Genomic DNA, 25,392 nt, shown 5'->3' on the forward strand with positions numbered 1-25,392 from the left:
GATAGCCTAACTAAAATCCCACAATTTACCTCCCTTTCGCATCCCAATTCTCCCTTTCGCATCGGTGGAATGGGCTCTGTTGTCCAAAACAAAACCACATTTGATAAGAGCAAGCCTTGACGAGGCAAATGAGCTGTTGCTGTCACATTTCCATCCTGTTTTAATACGGTTTCTAACTACTTGTTACAGTTTTATAATGCTTATTGTAATTTTGAATTTATCACTTTGGATGAAAACTCTGACTTTACTTGCCTTATTCAAGTGTCAGAGCCTACCACTCAAATATTAGAATTTATTTCTAATGATCCCATTGGCTTTTCTTTCTAATAAAATATTGTCATTCTGGTTAAATTTTAAGGATAAACAATGCTTGCCTTCTACATGAATATTTTGACAGACATCTGCAAACATTTTTTCTGTTTTTGTACAAAAAGAGCTAAACCTAGATGGAAATTAAGACCATCAACAGATGGATCAAAGCATCAATATTCTTGATGGATAACGATGAAATCCTTTTGAACATTTTAGGTTTTTTGAATGTCATTGCTCATTATTGCAAAGAAGTATCAATGTATAAAGGATAATTACTTCTTAAAGACTAACTCAAAGATGCCACACAGATTTTGGTTAAAAAAAATCCGCCAAATCATCATAACACTGAAAATATTGAGGAAACGAGTGGGCTTAATATGGAATTTATACTTTGTGTATAGCAAACAGTGAATATGCACACATACTGTAAATCCATGGAAAAGTTAAAAGTTCAAATTCAAATCATTTAGCTTAGTTCTATGAACCACAGATTGCATTTCCAGAAAAAACACACTTTCATCTGCCTCTACTTTGGAACGAAGTCAAATTTGGGGAATTCTTCTAGGTTGCCAGAGCCAAATCTTCGCCTCAGCCCTTCAGTTTCCTTCGTCATTTTCTGCTCAAACTCTGGAGTTACATCAAGCAGTTTTCCTTCTCCTAGCTTCTTTGATTTGGTCTTGTAATCACGTATTTTCTCGAGAAACAATTTCTGAATTGGGTCCATGCCACCATTGCTTTGGGTCGCCTTCTGCAGGACACAGGCAGTCATACCGATATTGCGACGAATAACAGTTTGCAGGCCTTTGCCACACACATTTTTACTTACTGACAATCGTAGCATTTTTCCTTTGTCTTCTGTCGGCGGACAGTTGCTCTGCTTCTAAAAACCACTGTGCAGTAGGCCCAACGAGATACGAGAGGACGACCTGTTGATAAAAACCTCGATTCGATGCTGAACCCATAATTCTGTTCGATATTGTGGGTTCTTATCAGTGGTTCTTATCGACACACTTGCTTTTCTGATTGCTTTGAAAAGATATATATTGGCGCTAATTATAGTAAATGAGTACTTTTCTTGTTCGGAAAGGAATAACACTTTTCTTAAGAACTGCACATTAATGATCGCCCCATATCGAGCTTACAAGAAAAGTGTAGGTGCTTTAACAAACTTTTGTTCCGTAAAAAGGAAAATGTAGCAAACAAAATGAAACGAAACGATTTAGCTTTGCTTGAAAAAACAATTTATACTACTTCTGCAAGTCTTATGACAGTTCCGTGAAATTTGACAACTAAGATTAAGGAAAAATTAAATACCCTTATATTCAAACGGCTTTAATTCATTTGTTCGTCGTTTAATATGTTTTACTATTTTCAGGCATAATTTTGTAGGAACGTAATTGTTAACTTTATGAGGCCCCTAGACCTCGGGGCCCTAGGGCAGTTTTCCTCTTGCCCCCCTTTCGGCGTGTCATAAGAATATCTTTCAATGAAGCCCCGTATGCCGGGGCGAAATATTAGCCTTCACTGATTTTATTCGCCTTTTCAGTATTAGCCTCGTTATCATGTCCAATACGCACTTAATTTTAGGATGTGTGCTGCTGCACGTAGTTAGTTAGACACTGATCTCAAAAAAATCTTTAGTTTGAGATCAGTGTCAGTTAGAGGACTTTTGATTTTGATGATGAAGCGGAAAACGTAAACGAAGTTCTTTTCTCTTTGCCACACTTCTTCGGTAGAGATCCCGCCACAGGCGCACAGGCGGCCCTGCATGTCTCAATATGACGTCATTGTCATCTGCGCTGTGTGTCGCGTGATAAGACTACGCAGCAATCTTAAGAGTTGGATTTTCTTTCGTAGTGCGCGTTTCAAGAAGCTGTTTCGAAAATTTGTGTTCGACTTTACAGAAAAATTTTTACCTGTTGGCTGCATATTACAGCAGACGATCTAGAGGATAAAAAATCTTCTAAGATGCAGCGTACTAGTTCAAAGGGAAATTTAGCAGAAGAACTGCTGCTCAAGTTGTAAGCATCTCGGCCTCTCATATACATTTTATCAGCTTGAATATTCAAAAGTATGGTATTAGCCAATGGTGAAAAATTGTGCGAATTCCAATAGAATATGAACCTCCTAGAGCAAATGGAGCTATTTGAAATAGAAGCGGAGAAATGTCGTGTGTGAAAAAGAAATAAATGTTAACAACAGTCTACTATTTTTATTTACCACAAACGTTATCGATTTTCGACACGGCTTCTAGACAAACTGCTACAGCAGTATATATCGTATTATGAATCCTCAGAACTCTAAAAACTGAAATCTTTGGTTTTCATCACCATGAAACCTTGCATATTAATATTGGATACAAGCCTCAGCAATAAGGTATGGCAAGTTCAATCGATATGAAGGGATTATATGTAATCCTGAACAAAAAGCGTTGTCGATCAAATCATCGTGGATTGCAACTTGACAAGATTTGTTAAAATAATGCGTCGAAGATGAACGCATACGTATGAATGGGCTGAGTGAAAATTACTGTTTACTGGTCTATCATAAAGTGCTTGATGCCGTAAAGGCAGAACTGTGCACGCTTTTGGTGTACAGAACAGACCGTTCTTAGTTGCTAATCTGAATTTCACTCTTAACGCGATCACCAGGCAACTGTTATTGGCTTTGATGTATCTCATCAAAATAAACTTACCTAGAACATTCTAGGCTGTATTTCTCATTAATGAAAATACTAGGAAGAAGTATTTGTCATTTTGCAATAAATGCTAGATAAAGTTTACGGTGATTATGAATAACATTTCAATTTTGGAGGCGGAAAGCATACCTTGATGGTAGGTGACGCAAGAAATGTTATGACAGTCATGTGAGCAATCCAACGTGACGGTATTCATTAACGATGAGTCGCCTTTTGTATGCTACAGAATTAATGATATGCATTCGAGGAAGTGCAGAATCTTCTGAATCGAAGACAAAGCCGTCGAAGAAATCAAAGCTGCTTTGATGTTTTCTGTTTTATCATTTAAACTACCAGTTATTGAAATATCTGATAAATATTAATCAAGATATCTGATACAGCATAGATTTATCCAAAGAAGGAATGTTGCATTATTGAACAAAGGAAAGCTCATTTATTTCATGACTATGAGGCAACTTATCATAGCTTAGAATTAAGAGTATGCTAAAAGTAAGGACATGCATATTTTGTACCTACGGTTTTATGCCTTCCAAAGCAATAGAGGAATGACCCAAATGATCCACCGTATCTTCGGAAAAAGTGACAATTTTTTATAACAGTGCTATCCAGCCCTCGCTACTGTTCTGCTAATTCCCAATCAAAGTAACTTGAAGTTTAAGCAATAATTGACGAAAACTTGAATTTTAAGCAGTAATTGATTACCTCTCATTATTAACTTTGGTTTATCTATCTACTACTGGAAAAAGTCAAGCCCCTTTATATAAGGGCCACCAATAATCCACATATAACAGTCCACAATAATTCAATGTAAGAATCTGAAACTGCGCAAAAGGCATTAAGACAACCTAAACATGATTCATAAACAGACATTCTTATTGTTTTTATTGATAGATAAACTTTATAGAAAGAATTCCGTAAAGCTATTGGTCTAGGTGTGAAAGAATGGTGCCAAAAGTTTAGTAAATTCATCTTTTCGTTGCCGTAATCAAAAAATTCTTATTAATAAAGCTCTTTTTTAGTCTTTTACAAATATTTAAAGCAACCAGCCCATAGGTTGTAATTTTTCCTTGCTGTCTTAATTGAATGTTGTTTGTCTATTTAAAGTTGAAGGAAGTTAGGGCCTTAAAATTTAAAAATTCAACTAAATTTGTTGCATCATGGGTTAATATTAGAATAATTTTCGACAGTTGTGAACAAAACCTTGTAGCATAAAATTTGATAGCATAGATAACAATGTTGGATTGAAGGAAGGGGGGTTGCCTTTGATCAGAATTATAGCAGCTGATAGCTACATGGGTGATATTATTTTGGATGTTCTTCTATTCCATTTAGGGAAAAACATGACTATGATGCAAAAGAGCCTTGGAGGTGCTTGGCAGCCTGGTTCTTAGGCCCAAAGGCAGAGAATCGAGTTGAATTTAACAAGTTTGCTTTATCTATCTTGAATGACTATGAAGATTTTCGTGCTACGTACCAGCCTACAGATCCATTATATATCACAGAGGATGTTCGGCATTCGCCATCTTATGAAAAAGAAATTGAAAAGCTAGGGAAGGAGTTGAAAAAATTGATTGAAGAGCTCAAGAAATCGGTGCCATTCTTCAGCTACAGATATAAAGTATGAATTATTATTAAATTTCGTTTATTTTGTCATCTACACTGATTTAAAAAACCAAGCAACCTGAAATTTAGTACCTACGATAGTTTATATTACCTGCTTTTTTATTTTTATATAGGAGAGCATTGTCAAACAAAAGCTTAATGAAATTTAAATAATCTATCCAAAATTTGGTTTAATATAGCCTATATAAAAGCAGATCATCGTGGTTTCTAATCAAACCTACACGCACATTTGGTGAGTTTCTTGTTGTAATTGTAAGACGTTCTTCAGCTTGTTTTATTGTTTGTTCATTTATAAGAAACCAAGCAGGCTGTCCTCGCAAAGTAAATCACAGCTGAAAAATCTTGTTTGAGTTGACTTTAACCAAGCTATATTTTTATCTGCTGTTGGTACTGCAGGGCCACATGGTATGGGACATTTCTTTGCCCTCACTTCTTGGGTATTTATCTGGAATGCTGTGGAATCAAAACAATGTAGATTCGTCTACATCACCAGTAACAACATTAATCGAAGCTAGAGTTGGGAGACAGCTTTGCGAGATGTTTGGATTTCGTCAAGGTATCAAACTTATGAGATTCTTCTTTTTAGAACTATCATTATTCATATAAAACCTGGAAAAGCATCCATTTGTACACAGGAGACTAAAAATTTTTTACATAGAATGTATAACGATTACCACGCCAGAACCTTACCACGCAAAGTAAGATTCTGGCGCGGTAATCGTTATACACTCGCTACGTAGTTTGTATCAGGTCTGGAGAAAAGGAGTTGGATAGAGGAAGAGATCTTTTCGTGCTTCACGTTTCTATTTCAACACTGCTTTATATGGGAGAGAGAGACAACGAGAATTTTAAAGTATTCTGAATGACATCAATGGATTTGTACATTGCTTAGAGGCGAATTTAATCGATTATTGCATTTCTCACTCTTGCTATATTAAAAAGATAAGCTATGTTTGTTCTCAGAGAGCTCAGTGTAGCAACCTTGAAATCTTCTCAATGAAAATTTGATTTTAATGTGGAGTCACTGACTGATGGCAAACGTTGGGTAATGTTTGAGGTCTGACAGTTTCGGTCTGAGGAATTTCTTAACAAAACGAATATAATTGATTAAACATGTAAATCGATTTTGAAAGCATCATGAAGCAGAAGAGGCAACGTTTTGCCTCTTGGTAAGAAGAAATGCAATTTCTATTTGTGTCTAGACATTGGTGCAGCTCTTACATCACATCTAGGCTTATCAGAAATACCGGCAATATCACAGAATTATGCTAAATTATTCAAGGATTTCTATGACTTTCTTTGGCAAAATTATGTTTACAGTTTATACAAAAAGCCTATTTGCAAAATTTCATGACACATGAAAATGGACCACGTTGGCCTATTTCGTTTGCGTAAAAGCAGATGCTGAGTAAATTGCAATATGCTTGCTTTTAGATGACGAAATGAAGCCCTGGGGGCACATCACGAGTTGTGGATCTGTTTCCAATATTGAAGCATTGTGGGCTGCGAGAAACTTAAAGTTCCATCCTATTGCTTTGCGAAATGCAGTTGCAAATGATGCCAGGCTTGCCTTTGCCAGAGAGACAGCGCTTGTTTATCTGCCGCGGCTAGATAAGTATGCAAAGCTTGTTGATGCTGACAATTGGAGTCTTTTGAACATGGAGATAGACGATGTCTGCCATATAACGACAACTGTTGCTGAGCAATCTGGACTATCAATGAAAGCAGTAACTGTCATACTTGATGACTACAGTCAAGTTTCTCTTGGTCTGTTTGACTTCTTGAAGTTAAATGGAATCAACAGCCCCGTTATAATTTCACCAGCCACTAACCATTACTCGTGGCCTAAAGCAGTCACTCTGCTAGGCTTAGGACGTGCAAACCTTATCCAAGTGCCTGTTGACAATAATGGGAGGCAGGATCTCGAAGGTAGCTTTCTGTTGCGTCTCTTTTGCACTAAAAACTTTTTCAGTAATTTTTTTGTTGGTCAACCTAGGGAAATCAATGTTGCATGTTCAAAAATATAAACAAAGGGTAATTTAGGTATTTCAGCTTTCTAACTATAGCCAAATTTATCATGAGAACCTATCTATAGCAGGATTTCGATTGTAAAAAACCAAAATTTTGAAATTTCTACTAATGTGATGATAGAAGATTCAAGAAAATTTAGCTTTTTGAACTGAATAATGGTATGTAATTTTAAAAAAGGGTTGAGATGATAAGCGAGAAAGACTTTGTTTTTTGGTTGACCTCCGAAATGTTGTCTTGCAAGTGTTTCTAATCATGTTGCATCCGGTTTGTTCTTGATGCATTCAGTGCTAAATGCTATTTGATTGTTCAGAGCTCCAAAGATTACTTGAGAGTTGCCTCAAGAACAAGATTCCTGTTTTATGTGTGGTAGCTATTATTGGGACAACAGAAGAAAGCGCCGTGGACCCAGTTGTTGATATCCTGGAAATCAGGGACAGATTTAAAATAAAGGTGAGATGTATCCACAACCTTGCATTTTGCGGTTTGGCGAGGACCACTCACTTGCTTGTGAGACCATCTTCAAGGTACAATCATAACTTGAAACAATAATCTAAGACATCGCTTTTATGGTTGTGCCAGGCAATGTCAGGTTTTATTAGGCTATCCCAGATTATGTCAGATTATGGCAGGTAAGGTCAGGTAAATTGGAAGCTCAGCCTTGTCCGCAAGTGTGACGCAGTGTGAGCCCTTTAAGAGAAATATTCTGAGAAGAAATTATTCAGTTATTTGAATATTTGTAGCACTCTCTGGGCAACTGGTCTAGAATGGGATTAATTATATGAATTTCCAACGTTCATCTTTTTAATATTCACAACTTCTTCAAATATTTCTTTTAAAGCAACGCAGTCTTTCTGTAGCTTTTCTTGATACAAGTCTTTGACTTTAAGTCTTTTAGTCTTTGACTATATGGGCAAGATTTTTGATCGAGAAGAATGCATTCTATGCAGTTCTCTATAAGAAAAGTGTGTTGACTAAACTTCAGGGCCTTAATTTCTGGATTCACGCTGATGCTGCCTGGGGTGGATATCTGATGACAATGCTACGGGAGCCCATAGATTCAGGTACCAAAGAATCTGAGAGAAGCAAGATTGTCAAAGAAAACTGGAACATAATCAGCACAATACCACGAAGAACCCATTCTATACCTGTAAGCCGATTGGATACTTTAATATGATAATGTAATATATACTTTTTTCGTGATCCTTCTGCAATTTATAGCATTTCTGTTTATTTGCCTAGGTAGCTTAAAATCCTACTAAATGTTCTTCAATTTTGCACTGTTTTGTGTGTTACTTAGCTCTTAGGGAAGAAAGCTGAGGGACTTCACACGAAAGTTCCCCAAAGTTCTTATACTTTTCATCTCATTTAAGCGTATTTCTGTTATTCAGGCCTATGGTGGAGGTTTACTTTACAAACTATACGAAACATGTGCAATTTTATCCTTACATAGTTTTTTGTGAGTATTATTACGGTTTGGCGAGGGGCTTCAGCGTACAAGTGACAAAAAAAGACGTACGTGCCATCTTTTAACCCAATTGGCTGTTAACGAAGTTAGAGGCTGGGTTCTCAACCAAAGGGACTGTAGATCCCCAAGCCAGCCACCTCGAAGGCTTACAAAAATAGCGTTTTCTTGTAAACATCCTTGTGTTCAGCTCAATACATGTCAGTACAGTAGATAATCAAAAAGCCATAGTTAGCAATAATAGCTCGGCTAAGCAGAATGATGTATGACTTTAACTGCAATTTTCCTTCGTTATAGTCAAATCTGGACCGTGGTCAATATATCATGCGATCTCTGGTAGAAAATGAAAACATTTCTCACAAAAGGAATCTGTCGACAAGGTACCGCCATGAAGTTGCTCCAAGCGACTTTGTACCAGATATTTCATTGTCTCCCTACGTTATTGAACAATACCAAGCGCTAAGAATGGTGGATACAATCACAGTAGACCCACATAAGGCAGGATTTTGTGTCTATCCTTCTGGTGCACTGTGTTACAGAAACGGGTCAATGCGCAGTTACATCGCTTTAGCAGCACCAGAAGTGTACCACGGAGAAGATGATCCATCGGTTGGAGTATACGGTTTGGAAGGTTCAAAGCCAGGAGCTGCTGCAACAAGTGTTCTTCTTTCCCATAATGTAGGTACAAAAAGTGATTTTCTTTTCTATCGTTTACTCCAAGGAAATCAATTCTTTCCAGTTCATCTGGTAAAATCTCTAATTACTATCAATAAAAGAGTCTCAAGGGCCCAAGGCCAAGGCATGCATACGAACTCGAGCGCAGCAATAATATAACATGAACTACTCGGTTGATGCCGATTCTGTGGCAAACCGTCCTAATGAAATTCTAAATCACTATTGACTTGCAATTCTTAACAAATAGTGTAATACCTATTATGTATTACAAGCATTGCACCAGTTATATTTCACTTATAGTACACAACCATGGTTAACGGAGCAAGGAATTTCTGTTCAAGAGCAAATTTATCATTTAAATCTACCATTTACTGGTTTTAAGATTAGAACAGGGTGCACTCCAAGCTTATTTCGTCCGTTTTCTAGGTTATTGGCCTAAACAAACTTGGATATGGGCGTATCTTGGGTCAGTGCACATTTGCAACCAAACTGTTCTATTGTATGTGGATGACAATAGCACAGGACGATGATCCATTTGTTTGTGTTAACTTTATCGACTCCCATCAAGGTAGCATGGAAGATATGAAGAAATTTATCAGAACAAAAATCCATGGGAAAACAAACAAGGAGATATTCCAAGTGAGTAAAATTCGTTTTACCTTTTGTCTTTATCTTTAAAAGACAGATCGTCATAATGTGATGTTGAGAATTCGGCGTATGGAATATTGATAGGCTTTAATTAGCGTCTTTATATTGGTTTGGCGCTCATAACATACCTAATCTATCATGTGGAATAGCTTGGCTTCAGTAAGCTATCAAACTTTGAACGTCCAATTCCTTTGAATGAACTAATATGACTCGATCCGGCAATTTAGGAAGGCTACAATAACATTTGAACGCAATGCAAATATTAAAGGTTGAAGACGGAGCTTTTGTAATTTCAAGCTAAAAACAGGATGTATATCTGTTTTGATTATAAATTTACATAAATTATGCTTACGTTTTTACCAGGACAAAGAGGCCATGACGTTTCTGGCTGAAGTAGGACCGGATGCTCTAATCAATACATTTGTTGTGAACATAAAAAATGAAGACGGTTCACTCAACACTGATATCAACATTGCAAATGATTTGCAGTCAGAAATTTTCAAAGAGCTTTCAGGAAGGGTTGGCCTACCAACAAAACGAATACCGATGTATCTAACAACATCTGAATTCAATACAAAAAAATATGGGGTATCTTTGGATGCATTCAAAGAGAGACTTGGTGTAAGTATCTGTTAAACTCCCTTAAACTACAAATACGCCCTTCAAGTTATTTTCGATCCACACTTGGATATAAAATTTTCTGCTTGCCTTTTTCACTATCCGACCTTTAAACTCCGAAGAGTGTTGGATGAAAAGTACTTCAGTGTGATATGTCTCCGCTATTTCGTGTCAGCTTCATATTTTGCGGTACCAAAAATTTAGTTTTGCAGTTTTTTAGACCAAAAGCAAATGGGTTTAAACTCTTTGGGTGTGTTTTCCTTTTTTCATGTCTTTTAACCATATGATAAAAACATGAAATCTGTATAACTTTTGAAAAGCTTGTGAGCATAGAATTCCATCTTTAATGGTGAGATGATTCAATTTTCCAATATGAATACATATTCTCAGACTTACAGTTTTGTTTTTGGGCTACCTATTGTTGTAAAGTGCTTGAACCTTCGAAAATTTTCGTGGAGAGCTAGAAAATGGTATTGGCAACTGATTTTGCTAGATTATACATTGAAGATCTCATTGTAAGAGTAATGCAACTTATTATTGTAAGGCAACCTTGCTTGTTTTTTTAGCTTGAAGACATCACGAAATGCAATTTGAAGTTTCTCAGAAACACAGTCATGAATCCTTTTCAGTCAACCAATGGGTTTGTTGAAAAGATTGGAGCAACCTTCCATAACACTGTGTTGAACTGTATAGGAAAGGTACGTATACGTCCCTGCTTAGTGACTTTAACTAGGAGTGTATTAGCAGCATTGTTATGAGGAGTCGTAATGTTTCAGCAATAAATAAAGTTTGGTTTCATTCCAAAGACTTGAATATTTGGTACAGGATGTTTAACATTGTAAAATGAAATTTTACTGTTGCACAAGTTTTTTCCATTGCTCTAAAAATATAAGACAACGAGGAATTTGTGGTTATTAGGAGAACAGAGCCAGGAAGAGGAATTTGAAATAGGTACAGAAAAGTGTCTTGATGTTTGCAATATTCTTTTTTGAATTGTTGCGGTCATGCTTCTTTTAATAATGACTGTCTTCTTGGAAAAAACGGAAATATTATTATTTTACTTTCAACCAATTGCAGATTAAAGACAAGCCTTACAACCACGAGTTCGTTAGCAGTCACATGAGTAAGAGTGGCACTCTCTATTGTTCAAACTTGCCATCTTTTACTCACAGCGCAAGGCGATACCATATTGTGATACGATTGCAAATGGTTGACAGGCTGGTCATGTCTAAATTAAGGCAGATGCAAAAAGTAGGGAAAGTACGCAGCATAATTCTCAAGACTTCAAATGTAATGCAAATGCATGACATTGTCCGTTCTCAACAAGAGATTGAGTTTGATATGTTCATTTGCCAACAACAGCCGCAACATGATAATCAAACGATGAAGCTGCTTTCAAAGAATGTGAAGCTGGTGGTTGATGACGTCTTTAGATACGAGCATCTTCGCCCGCATGCCCTTGATATAGATTACCCTGTGTGGCAAAAGTACTTCCTGTTTGGGAATCTTGATGAAGTTTACATCACACACTGCATGACGAAGAAAGAAGACTTTTTCCAGGTAATGTAAAATGTCAGAGTTTACTTCTTTTTAAAAATGACGAAAGCTCTTAAAAGTTTGGTTTTTATAAGATATTCTAAAAGTCTAAAGCAAATCTGTACATTTAACGTAAGGCTGCCTCCTCTAGTTTCTCTGTTCAGCCAGGTAGCGCCTTGTTTGCTGCAATTAGTTGCTTTAATATCGTGTTAATATGAAATGCCACATCCCATGTTGGGCGCTAAATATAGAATGATAAGAAAATTACAGACTTTATTTAATTAGAATACCAGGAAGAGCTCCTGTCCACTTTACCCTACCGCCGCTACAAAATGATTAACCAGCTAGCCGAATAACTTAGCCAAAACGCATAAAATAACTTTGATGGGGAAGATGCTCGATATACTTGCCCATGCCTGTTTTCCCAAAGGCTATTTAAGGTTACATATTGTAGAAATAGAACGGTTCTAAGCTGCTACTCTTGAGTCTAGCGCTGGATGCGATTTTTTTGCAGTTGGTTCGTTTGGATCATATACCACACAGTCTGTCTGCAGAAGTGGTTGACACAGGAGTCGAGATAACCATCCTAGGTGTTCATGGGTCACCATTGATGTATGACGGCGTTATTCAAGATCCTTTGCAGGCTGAGAGATATCAGGTGATCTTAAGAAGCTTCGACGATATAGAGATTAGGACTGAAATAGGACTTCATACAGAGAATGCCAAAATATGGTTTCAAGAACTCGAATAATTTCGCTGATATTAGCTTTTATATTTATGTACAAAGTAGCAACATGGCTATTACATTAACGATAGACATAGACGTACAAACTTAGCATATATTTTTAGCTGCAAATCATTTGCCGTAGCGAGTTTTTCGTAGCAGTAAAGCAGACGCCTTTCTACTATCTGAAGAAATGCCAGCTGTAATGTAAAGATAGTTTAGTCCAAGACATAACAAATGCTGATGTTAAGGTCTAATAGTTTATTTACTATGATTGGGATCTGTTTGAATTAATATACTGCGGCTGATGTATAAGCAAACAATATATTTATTAATCTTCTATCATTTAATGATAACCTTTAACATAAAAGTTTTCTCACACAGTAATAAATTATTTTTTGTGTATAAATTAGATAAAAACTTTAGAATTTAGAATTTAGACAGTTTAAGATATTTCTACAGAAAATCTTGGAGTTTTCTTTCATATTCTACTGCAACTTCCTGAATAGATCCCATCAAATGTTTGGCACGGGAGGCATACATTATCTCAGTTGATCTTAACTGGATTTTATTTGAATGCATCTTACAGGTTTTAAAAAGAGGCGGCCATTTGAAGCTGTAGATGCCCCGTATTTCTACCAAATTCTTGTTGTCCCAAAAAAACTCTTTTCCTTCTAGCTTTAAGGCCAATTAAACCCTACATCATGCTACAATTTTTCTACGGTATTTATAATCTTCAATAAGGTGTAAAATTTTAGTTTCATGATGAATTTGATGGACTAAAGCTGTATTTCGGGACTGTTTTGCCTACCTTTCTGACATTACTCCACGTGGTATACTCTGAGCACTGTTTTCAACCATGTCTTCGCTAATCCCTACTATTCTTAAACTATTACTGTACCAGAAGGTTAGTTGTCCGATCTGTGTTTCAATTTCTCGAAAGTGCGTTATTATCACACAGATCAGAATATGTTACAAAACAAAGTGCACATTTTCACTGGCAAGTCGCTTAATGAATTTAGCATAACATTTTACTCAACAATTTGATATGCAGCAAATCCCAAATTTATGCACTTGCATATGGAAAAAGGTTAGGTATCTGTTCAATTGAATGGGAAAATCTCGTTAATAATCAAAATTTGTTTACCAAGGCATTTTTAATTTGATAGAAGTATCACTGAACAGTGCCTAGCTATTCGATCTGTAGAGTAGATATTCAATCAAACTTCTTGATTGAATAACATTCAGTTTGTGTATCCACGGCCTAAGGCTAGAATCCTTGACTCACAGTAAGCTTGAAACTAAAAAAAATTGCAATATTCCAATGATTTTTTTCAACATAGGCCATTGTTTCTGAAGTTATTTCTCTAGGAATTTGCAACCTAGTTAGTGCTACTTTACTTCCGTGGAAATAAGGGTACTGTTCCAGACAGAAACTTATTTATTCAAACTTCAGAGGTATATTAAACTAGATATCCTCTAATAACAAATTTCGTAATAAAAAAGCTTAAAAGAATAGTATAAAATTGAGGTTACCCCTTATTGAAACGTATCCACCTTAATAGGAGTCTGTTTGCTGTTTGCGTACGAAACCTACTGCATAGAGAATCTACTGACGCGGATGGATTCCAGCTCGTGTTGTCCCTGCTGGGACCTTGTCAGGTTGCTTTGGACTTAGCTGTATTGATTGGACATTTGGCTTTACCTTAAGTTTTAGCTCACAAATATGCTCGATAATTTGTCCTAGAAAGCTTTGGTATACGGATACTTAGGCTTACAACACTACAAGTGGCAAAGTGCGTGGAATATTTTTTAGTGTAAAATCTTTATCTCTTTGGCGTTTCTGTTCGAACTGTTTCCAGGACGACAGCTTGGGCTTTTTGACATTATGCAACAAGCAGCACAGCATTGCAATCTTTTTTTGTTCCATCCATATTTTGCTCTTCGCGGACCGTTAAGTCCCCATATGGGTGGATCCTCTTTGTAGGCTTCCAGACTGTGTTGTTCCAGAAGAACCGTTATTCAGTCTTTTTCAGACCGGTGCGTACAACAGGTTCTCTAATGAAACTGAAGAGAATATAAGACCTTCCTTTCCTTCTACTTCATCTTCTAATGCTTCTAACAGTCACCTTTGCGCCCACACGTCCACATCTTTATAACCTTTCGCTTCACAGCAGGATTAAATGTACATGATATGATAGGATTGAAAAATGAACTCGCCATTATAAAAACCCATTTCCAGCAAGGCATGAACCCTCGGATATTGCTGCTATTCCCAATGATAACAAAGATACCATAAGCAAAAAAGGGTGAGAAACACACGAAGTGAGAAAGGATTATAAACCCACCAACCAATAGAAGATTTTTATCTTTTTCAGTTAGCCTGTGTTGACCAAAGCGCTGTAAATTCGCCTCAATCTCTCGACGGATGCCTCGAGCACGAAGCAGAATCTTGACATAGCTGAAAACAATAACGATTGAGGCAAACACGCAGAGGACTAAATTGGTCAAAAAGAAAACTTTGCTTGTTGTAAAGTAGTAGAATGTAATGTAAACAGCTATGGAGACGAACCAAACGCCAGTCACAAGAATAGTCAGAAAAAATGATGTTACACGAGCGTTGTGTATATATGGGTAGAAAATGCACATGTACCTTTCCACTGCTATAATTGTTATTGTTATGAACGATACTGATCCTAGAATCATTTTCAGGCTAGTTGTGACATTGGCAAAGGAGCAAGGGCTTTTCAAAGTAGCAACATATACTGCTTCAGCGAAGTTGCTTGGCAGGGAGAATATCCCTGTAAAAAGGTCAGTAAATGCCAAGTTAAGTAAAAGTATTTGACAAGGCTCCGTCCGCTCATTTGACTTGAGAACAGCAAAAATATAAGTAAGGTTCAATATTGTAGTAGGAATTGACAGCACGATGCTGGAAACTCCGCAGGCGTAGCTGCTGGCGATGTAAGACGATATGTTTCTTGGAACTAAAACGAAATCCCAACAAGAGAGCACCATGTTTGAATCGTTCACTTGAAAACAATATCTTTATACTTGAATTTGGTCACGAAAGCGACTTTAAGCTATAACTGCGTGGATATCAACCGTAGAATCAATCTTTTTTTAATAAAATGCCCGATGGAAATCATGCAGCTGTATTGTTCTTTTATTCCTGCTTTTAATAAATGCATCTTTAAATAGAGGTATTTTGGACGCAGTTTATCTCCAGCCACAAGCAAAAAACTCAATTTGTTTTATTTTCTAATTTTAAAAACTGGACTAACTGAGAACAATTTACATTTGTTATTAAGGATAAGTGTTTGTATACTGCAGGTGAACATCAGTGTTAAATTACTTCTTCAAAGTGATTAGCTGATAATTATGATAAAGGGCCTTCCTAATAGCCTGTGCTCCAGACCCCTAACTTGAAAGTTAGGGGTCTGGGACGCAGGCTACTTCCTAAAGGCTTGGCACATTACACTAAATTTTTAGGAAGTTTATTTTGCATTCTCCTTTCCCGTCCGAACCATGTTGTTTTGTGCAATCAAAGAAGGATTTTAGTGGCGAGGATGAAGGGAGGGGGAGTTGTTAGATAATGATTGGATTTTGATGCCACGCCCTTAAGGCGATTGGAAAATGGTAGAAGCGCCCATTTTTAAAACTAAGTTTTCAACTTTAAGTTAAAAAAGATAAGATTATAAGTTCAAGTTAATTTTTTTGCAACATTGTGTTAACACTGACTACAAAATTTGCTTTTTACCAAATCGCAGCAGAATTGGAAGGGGGTGTCCCATCTTCCATACCCCCAGGAAATCCGTCCCAGCGTGCATTATAAGTGGCCCGGTGCGACCAAATGAAATTATTTGATATCTTACTCCACAGTTTACATAATTTTGAGGGGAATGTGGAGCAGTGTTGGTCTTTTTCCAAGGATTGTGAACTTCGCCTTAATAAGGCAAGAATAATTCTCAGGGCAATGACGCATAGTGGTACGACTACAAGGGGAGGCTGGTGGGGGATATCGCTACCCATTTTTGTCCAACTGCTTCAAAATTATTTCTCCACAAGGGCTGGCTGATATTTTGAATAACTACCCCAAGTTAATCAAGGTTTGCCGGAAAAGCCAAGCATTCTTTCGGAAGACTTCTACTAACGTAAGGTAAAAGACATGCCCCACAATACTTCCTAGAGCTTTTAATTCTATTTACACTTACCGCACTAGAAACACTGCAAATGTATAAACTTTGAAGCTTAAAAGCTGTCCAAAAGCAGGTTGCTTTTTCGCCTTCTCGTCTATATTTTTGGACTATTCCAAAGTTTTGGTTTGACCCAAACCTGGGTAGAACAAAATTCATGTTGAAAAGAGATTGTTCTGGATATCAGGCTTTTTCATGCTCTGTACAGGCAGAAAACACTTTTAAAAAACACGTCGATTGCTTTTCTTCAATGTTTGTTCGGTGCTACTGAAAAGAGGCATTCTTATTTTCTTATTTTTAGCTGTACGCCTTTATTCTAATCTACCTTCCTGTGTAGGGGGCAAAAGGTGCCAAAAGGGGCAGGAAACCAGTGCTCCAACTTTCAGTGAGACATACTGAGATTACCGAAATTCAATGCACGGCTCCTGTATATGATCCTTCTGATTTCTTTTTCTTTATAGTTTTTCATCTAGGATTAGGTAACCATTAAACTGATAACCAAAATTACCGCAATTCCTTGATTAAGCACACGGACGCATAATTAATTTCCTGACTTTTTGTCTTGGTGCTTTTCATCACTGAACTTTAAACTTGAACCCAGGGTAGTCGAGGCAATTTTATGTACACGTGACCTGAATTAGAATTACAGTTCTGATCTCCGGCCTACTTTGTTGTTGGTGATGGCGTTGGGAGAGCTCCTCGCGACATTCTATGGGCTTCACCCCCTCATCAAAGCAGGAATTGTTGATGTTGGCATCCAGTGGGGACTATGGTGTGTAGCTGCATACCTAAAAACTGAGGTATTCTACGATCTTGCAGGATCTTCAACTTTTTTGCTCCTTGCATGGCAATCTCTAGGATGGGGTAAGATGTATCACACAAGACAGGTTGTTCAGACCTTGTTTGTATCTGCATGGTCACTAAGATTGGGATCATATTTGTTTGTTAGGATAATCAATGATAAGGGCGTCGATAAAAGGTTCAATCGTGCTCGAGACAGTCCTTATTTATTTTTCATCTACTGGACTGTGCAGGCTGCATGGATCTGGGTAACCCTCGCTCCGACAATGATTCTCAACACTAAAAGACAAAACCCAGACCTGAGCGCTCGTGATTACATAGGCTGGAGTCTGTGGCTCGTTGGATTCATACTAGAGACAGTGGCTGATACACAAAAATCTTCATTCAAGTCAAACCCAAACAATAATGGCAAGTGGATTCAGACAGGGCTATGGAAAGTGTCGAGGCATCCTAATTACTTGGGCGAAATGATGTTGTGGATAGGCTTGTTTGTATCAGCTTCATCTGTTTTGAAAGGCCTGGAGTGGATAAGCATTCTCTCTCCAGGATTTGTTCTCTTCTTACTTACAAGAGTCAGTGGTATTCCATTGTTGGAAAGACAGGCTGAAAAACGTTGGGGTCAACTAGCAGCATACCAAGATTATAAGAGAAACACTGCTTGTCTGATACCTTTTATATGGTGATGTGATTTGTAACAAAACATAAACTTTTTTGCTACCTGTCATAAGATTTAGCCAATATGCAAGTGTTATATGCCAAGATATGGTTTCAAGTAGTATAAACAAACAGTATTCTTGCAAGTGCTCCCTTCATGGCAACAAGCTCTTTAAAAGGTTGTTAATTTTGAAACCCAGTTATACATCAATCATGAGAATCATAATGATTTGTTTATTTATCAAAAGGTGATTCGTAGGAAGTATGATAGTGTAACATCATTTTACATATATCAAAATAAAAAATATAAATTTATTCTTTGCAAATACTTGACAGCAAAACATGTTTTTCTTATTGAAATGCAATTAAATATGTCTATCTAAGAGTTTGCAAGCAAATTGAACTGTTAACTACCAGAAGTGTACCAAAATGTGACACCAGCAAAACTCTTTTTCAGAATTTTTACATTTGACTACAAAACCTGAATGAAATGCCTTTAAACTGCACTTAGATTTTTTCTCTCAAAAACTTAGAAATGGATTTGTTGTGATGTTATCACTTTTAAACTTTGGTGCTGATTTCAAATTGATTTTTAGAGAATGCTGTTTTCACCACTCTGAGAGTTGCTTATAAAAATAACAATTTCAAAATGTAACATCCAAAGTAAACATTCCTTAATTAGCTTAAAGTAACAACAGCTTTGAATTGTTACCTATCTTCTGACGTCATATCATTAATATGTAAGGAGGTATTTTTTGTGTTATTTTGCTGGCTGAAACTCATGAAAAACCATCAATGTACAAAACAAAAGATGTGTCAGGCATAGGGATAGCCAGAAAATATATATGCTCAGAGTGGAAAAGGGATGTTGTTTTACAAAAAATTGCACGAGAGGGGGAGGTTCAGCACAAAGTAGTTATGAATTATGATTTTATTACAGCCAGTTCACTTTAAATTGACAAGCAAGGATTTAAAACTTTTTTGAAGGTCATCAGCATATGGAAAAAACCTGCCAGCCTTTATTCAATTTCTGATGTCTGTCCAATGTGTGTCCCCATTGAGGTGTCAGTCTCTAACATCCACCCCTCAACCCACAGGTCTCAAAGCAAAATACTGGTAGTGTACTTGGTAAAAACTGAATTTATTTCGTGTACAGGCATGTAAGTACAATACTATCCAGAAAACATTGACTGACTATGGTTTATTTTATATCACAGATATTATGGAGATGTTCATTGCTAAAGACAAATTTCAAATCCGGTATCTTTGCAAGAACAATAAATGCATAGCAAACATATAGTATACAGCAAATAAATTAGTATTTGAATACAGGACATCATGAAATGCCTCAATAAATTTATTATAGCTTGCTTGATAAAATAGATATATCTTAAACAAATAGTAATATAAACATATGAACAAATCAATGATTAAAACAATAACAATGAAGTAAAATATATGATACAGCATCAGCTGATATGATTCAGTTCAATCTTTTACTAAATACCAATAGAAAGATTAATAACACAAATGCCTAGATTGTGAATGGCCTTTAATAGTGGTCAGAGTATCAAACCAAATAAAACATTATCCACCAGGCTTTGAAATACATTAATTATGGCGAATACTAAGCAATTTTATTTCAAAAATGTCAATGTGCCAATAATGTGAAGCAAAGATCAACTCTAGCAAATATAGAAAATAGTAGCAAACTAACAAACTGGGCAGTTCACTTTGGCACATGATGATTCAGATGGGCAATATTCTTTCCAGTATGGATTCTAAAAAAAGAATATTTTTGACTAAAGACTGGTGGGGAATTCTGAAAGACATGCAAACAAACCAAAGAAAATTTGCAAGCAGTCCAAAGCAAATTAAATTTCCAAGATAGTAGGAGCAAACATCTATGTGTAATATGTGCATAAAAATTGACAAGATCACTTTCTTGATTACCTAAACAGCTTTCACTTCTAAACCAACAAGATAGTTTAGACCAATCAGTCTGTAATCAAACTTGCCTTAAATCTTTGAAATTATGGCCTTTGACAACCATTAATTGACCAAGGTGCTTGAGATAAAGGCACCATTAGCAAGGTAAATTAAACAGCATTTGATGAATTGAGACATCATCGACAAGCATTAATTCTAAATTTTAAATCTGGTGTTTATCAATGAAATGCGAAAAGGAACATTTGAAATTAAAAAAGCAAGCTAGCATTGGACTATTGTTATGAAAGAGCATTGAATTTCAAATTAGAGGGAATTGAATTTTTTCTGATAATGTAAAATGCATTACAAACAAGAATTGAAAAGCAAAAGCAAATCAAATACAAGCACATGTTTACATCATGAACCAGATAAACAAGAATTGTCTGGCTCCAACCTATGTTCAGATAACTAACCATTTGGATAACTAAGCATGGATTATTAAGAAAGCACTGCATTTTCGGGAACCATGCAGCATAACTAACTTTTATTGCACAACAATGGATAATGAATTGTTAATGGGATGAGAAGTGGTGAGAGGTAGTGTCCTACCAGGTGAGTTTAATATTAACGAGATGAGACACTGTTTGGCCAAACTAGGGGTAGTAACAACGTACAATCAGTACTAAAGAGATTTGAAAAGGGAAGTGTAAATTTGTTGATATTCAATAAACTACTGATATGTCCACAAAGCCTAAAGCTATTATACAGCATACTGTTTTACAAGGCTCTCACTTTGAGGCATGTGGTTGCGCACCCGTACCACGGCACCAGCCTAAGGACAACTTATCAGAAACTTTGTCTTGTTGCTCTGGGAATCATTTTTAAATAACAATATTTACTATTTAGGGAATAATTTCACTTTTAACAGAAATTTAGAAAACTTTTAAAAATCTCAAGCTCGATAGAGAGATATATGACAAAAGCTTTCTATACTCTACATTCTCTTTATTCGGAGGCACATCCTTGTAATTGTTGTGAATGTTGTGAATGAAACAGATGATGAAAAAGAATTTTATGGATTTTAAAAACTGTAAACATTTGATTATTTCATGATATCAAACTTTCAACTTGATGATTTTAAATGTAATAGTTTGATGTAACATAGAATTTTAAACATTGTGGTTTGAACAAATTTTCCTCCACAGAGTTAGTTTCTATAGTATTCTCAAGTTTATTCTTTTACTGAAATATACATGCTTTAGAAGAACTGACAAAAGGGGGTGCAACTTATACACAGTAAGACCAGGGACGGCGTGGGGTGGTATTAAAGGAATTAGTCTAATACCTTTTTATTTTCAAAGGAAGGCGATTTTGGGTCTCTGAGATTGCAGGAAATTTATTTTGCTTTTTGTACGCTGCCACTTTTTCACAACAATTTTATCGATGCGACCAGCTCTATTCATATAGCCAAGCTATATTTGCTTTTCTGTTCGTTGAATGAAAGCTTTCCTAATCCTCATTGAAATCTTTGAAAAGTGTAATCCATGCCGTAATCAGCAGCCCTGGCCATGGTATTAGCCTCCAAAAACTAATACACTGCCCCGAAATTTCTTTTGTCTGTTGTGGTCTGCATGACGTGAATTTCTCTTGTTGAGCCATGGTAGAAGAATGGGTGAACAGCAGTAAGGTATTAGTTTTTCATTTCTAATACTACGAGATCCACTGTCAGTTGAAGGGATGGTGGAAAGAGCCCCAGCTCTATTCTAAGGCCTCAGCTTATAGAAAAAATATTTCTGGAAATTAACTTTATGAATTTACAAAATGTAGCTGTACTTTTGCTAGCAATGCCTTTGGATGGATAATTTGATTGACAAAATTTAGACACTGAATATAAAGAGCAACAGTCATGAAATAATTTGTTTAAGCTAAAGGCAGTTGTAAAAGTTGTTTTGTATGAACTGTATGTTTTGTAAAACTTTGATTCACAGGCAACATTCTCACATTATTTCTCTCGGTTTCTCAAATCAAATGATACATCTTACGTTTTTTTGCTGCATTACTCTAAAGTAAATCGCTCGCTTTATCGTAATAGAATCTCATTCGCGGGCCAAAAGCCTCATGGTATTAGAATTAATGGGCTAATACCTTGGGGCTCCATTACTGGGCAGCTAACCGCTGTATCAAAACACGATTTCGCTCGAGTAATTTGGCGCAGCCATAATTCATTTGTATTTCGTAGGACCGATCCTTCATCCAAAACTAATAGGATGAACTACATTATCACAGGGTCATCAGTGTCTGGGGGGAGACAACGGGGGCCAGTGCCTTCAAATAATTTTGTAAGATATGGTATTGCCAAAAGCTATTTTAAACCATCATATCGAAAAGGTCATTTTGCCCACCTTCTTAAATAAGAACATATAAGCTCCACCCCTGTTAAATAGTTTCAGGACCTTGCGGAGGGACCTTCTTATGTCTTAATTTCGGAGGCTAATACCAATACTTTTCTACTCCCAGCCGCCCCTGAGTAAAACACAGTAAAAACTACTTTTTTCAGAATTCAAACATGGAGTTAACGGTTCATCTCATGCATGGATGCATCTTATACACTGCAAAATACGGTGTATACATTCTGTTATGAATGATTCACGTTGGGAACAAAGTTGTAGAACCTTTTGGGGATGGCTATTAGCACTTGAAAGACAATAGTTACATAATCTATTGGTACCACAAACCTGAAAAATTGAAAGGGAAAGCCTCAATGAAAAATTTTGCCTTCAGGCAGGCAATAAGCCTTGTGCGTGCAAAAAAATTTTAGAGGCTTTGTTTTATGAAAAAAGAGGTATTAATACTAAATCTGTTAAGTTTCATGCTAAATTCAATAAACTGAATTAGCTTTCTTTAAACATTCTCTTAAAAGCTGATGCCAAAAAGATGTTGGTTAGCTTACATTGTATTTGAAATAATTTTAATGTGCATCATGAGCATGGTAAGACATTAAAACTATGAGGAATTGCAGTATATAAAACAAACCTTTTTGGAATCACTTTCTTTTTTTCTTTTTCTTTCCTTTTGAGTTTTCCCCTTCTGGTGGCTCTACTCTCATAGCGTGGCCCTCTGCTTTAATATGGTCAAATAATTTAGTTCGTGACAAGAAACTTTTTGAGCAAACATTGCATTTTGACTCAATACCATTAGAACTTTTTGCTTCTTTTCTATTTTCTTTTGCTCTGTTTCCTTTCACCTCATGATCTTGAAGAGAGTTGTCATTTTCTACTGATTCATTAACCGGTTTCTCTGCACTTTTTTCAATATTCCCTTCAACAGTAACATCCTCTCGTTTACTTGTATCTATGTCACTACTAGCTGATCTTTCCAATATTTTGCCAAGGTTTTTCTTTCTTTTTGTCTTGGGCAAAGCCTTTGTCTTACTAATTTTTATGGAGTCACAAATTCTTGAATGCCCCAGATGTGCATCAAATGCATCAATATTTTCAAACACCTCATCTGATCGTTCATCTGTATCTTGAGAATCAGTGCTATTTGAATGCCTGAGACTACTGCGCTTTTCTTTTAACTTCTTTTTGCTTGATGCTTTTCGTGGCAAATGCAAAGAATCTTGAGCACACTTGCCAAGACGAGCAGAAATTCCATTTGCCATAAATGTTGCTAGCTCCTCCGAATCAACTGACACTTCGGCTTTGAGTTCATTGTAATCTTCCACATCTTTTCTATTCTCTTCTGACTGGCAACTATTTTGATCTTCAGTCTCTACCTCAAGATTATCTAATTCTTCATCACTATCTGATTCATCCATAAATGTTGTCTGTGATTGGTTGACTGATGTGCTCCATTTTTCAAAATCTAATGTCAAATCTTCTCCTCTGGAATGCCTTTTGATCTCTAAGTTGACATAATTTGAGGGTAATGACACACTATCAAGATGGTGGTAGGGTCTCTTACATCCATCTTGCCTTTGACCCTCTCTAGATAGAGAATTATCCAGATGGGAAAAATTTTCACTTTCTTCTGTTTTTCCTTGTTTTACGTTTTCATCAGGCAGCGACAATCTCACAGCATCTTCCATACTGCATTCTAATGCATCATCAACTACACTTTCATTTGCTTTTGTATATGCTGCTGTGATTAGATGATTTTCCATTTCTTGCTTAATCAGTTCAACATTTTCTTTATGTTTTTTTGATTTCTCATGATTTGTCAAAGCTTTTTCAGATTTGAAACTTTTTTCACAAGCTATGCAGTAAAACCTCTGAATATCCTCATCTGAATCAGAACCTTCTTCTGGTTCACTCATGAAATGTGACTCTATTTCATGTAGCTCTCTCTGCATATTGGCATATGACATCCATCCTTGTTCTTCATATTCCTCTAACTTCTTGTTCTTTTCTTTGATTTGCTCCAACCTCTTCTTTTCTGAAGCTTCTTTTTGTGATTTTTCCTGTTCTTCCAGTCGTTTAATGTAATCTTTGACCCTCCTGTCCCTCTTCTTCACAAACGCTGCCAAAGCTCTCACTTCTTCACTTCTCTTTCTTCTTGCAGCATCTCTAAATTTTTTGTTTTCTTTCTCCATTAGTCGCAGAGTTGGCCTATTTGCTGCCTGTCTGATATCATATTTCTCACACCATACATATGACTTGAGTGAACAATAGTTCTGCCAGTAACTATAAAATTCTTTCACTCCCTCTTCATACTTCGTTTCTGAACTTCCAAAATCTGGACAAAGGATGTGGGCAGCCTCATCCTCTTCATCTCTATATGGCTCATCTTCTTCAAAAATCTTCTTAAAGACCCAGCTATATACAGCAAAAAACCCCTCAGAATCATCACCATATCCTTTGTATACTGAAGCATCGAAATATTTCATTAAATCTAACTCATTGTCAACGAAGTCTTCGCCTCCTTTAAGAATTGCTTCTCTGTGCTTGTCATAAAATGCTCGTTCCTGAGGATCACTCAGAACTTCGTAGGCCTGTTGCACTTCTCGAAAAGCACGCGTGCTTTCCTCGACATTGTCTGGATTTTTATCAGGGTGATACTGCAAGGCCAATTTCCTATATGACTTCTTCAGTTCATCAGCACCTACGTTTCTGGCAACGCCTAATACATCGTAATGGCAACGCATCTTCTCTGTGTTTTGTTGAAGATATAACTTCTCCAAAGCCTGTAAGACGTGGGAATACAAGAACTACGACTACGTCCCACTGTTACGACATGCTCCACTTGGCCTAAATAGACTTCTTATAGTGGCATGCATAAAATTGTCTATTACAATGCGCCTTCGCATAAAATGTGTCTCATCTACCGCAAAGCCGCAGCAAATTTGCAAACATCTTCAATTTAGGATACTTATAAAAATTCTTTCACTGGTTCGAAACGTTCGTCATGTTTTTGAATAAACAAACTTCCTTTCCGAAACCAAAATTCAATGAAAAAATGTTATGTTGACAATTAGAGAAACGAGCATAAC

General features: G+C 36.5%; 2 protein-coding genes and 1 pseudogene across 3 annotated transcripts; 2 read left to right on the forward strand and 1 right to left on the reverse strand.

The window, feature by feature from the left end:
• Positions 1-1,921: 1,921 nt before the first annotated feature.
• LOC148957624 (uncharacterized) lies at positions 1,922-12,697 on the forward strand. The gene is made up of 12 exons (XM_089114981.1): positions 1,922-2,333; positions 4,343-4,628; positions 5,030-5,189; positions 6,068-6,562; positions 6,975-7,114; positions 7,647-7,811; positions 8,424-8,804; positions 9,228-9,440; positions 9,813-10,070; positions 10,634-10,765; positions 11,145-11,627; positions 12,118-12,697. The coding sequence occupies exons 1-12, from the start codon at positions 2,281-2,283 to the stop codon at positions 12,352-12,354; spliced, it is 3,003 nt and encodes a 1,000-aa protein (XP_088971107.1). The 5' UTR covers positions 1,922-2,280; the 3' UTR covers positions 12,355-12,697.
• A 4,503-nt stretch (positions 12,698-17,200) lies between these two features.
• On the forward strand, positions 17,201-18,719 carry LOC135684843 (uncharacterized). The gene has a single exon (XM_065200528.2). It carries the CDS (start codon positions 17,201-17,203, stop codon positions 18,002-18,004), a length of 804 nt encoding a protein of 267 aa, XP_065056600.2. The 3' UTR covers positions 18,005-18,719.
• Positions 18,720-18,872: 153 nt separating this feature from the next.
• On the reverse strand, positions 18,873-25,392 carry LOC148957625 (dnaJ homolog subfamily C member 21 pseudogene; annotated as a pseudogene). The gene is made up of 2 exons (XR_016145176.1): positions 22,938-25,392; positions 18,873-19,756 (listed from the first exon to the last, which is right to left on the reverse strand). The product of XR_016145176.1 is annotated as a dnaJ homolog subfamily C member 21 pseudogene (transcript).

This window comes from Rhopilema esculentum, chromosome 21 (genome assembly GCF_057945365.1).
Source record: "Rhopilema esculentum isolate cy_ngs chromosome 21, ASM5794536v1, whole genome shotgun sequence".
NCBI classification, from domain to species: domain Eukaryota; kingdom Metazoa; phylum Cnidaria; class Scyphozoa; order Rhizostomeae; family Rhizostomatidae; genus Rhopilema; species Rhopilema esculentum.

What these genes read in the sequence shown, in the direction of transcription:
- LOC135684843 (XM_065200528.2), top strand. Translation starts at nt 17,201, where the DNA reads ATGGCGTTGGGAGAGCTCCTCGCGACATTCTATGGGCTTCACCCCCTC.
- LOC148957624 (XM_089114981.1), top strand. Translation starts at nt 2,281, where the DNA reads ATGCAGCGTACTAGTTCAAAGGGAAATTTAGCAGAAGAACTGCTGCTC. An exon ending in TCTTCAGCTACAGATATAAA is followed by an intron (nt 4,629 to 5,029) that starts GTATGAATTATT and finishes TTGGTACTGCAG; the next exon opens with GGCCACATGGTATGGGACAT. An exon ending in TGTTGAACTGTATAGGAAAG is followed by an intron (nt 10,766 to 11,144) that starts GTACGTATACGT and finishes AACCAATTGCAG; the next exon opens with ATTAAAGACAAGCCTTACAA.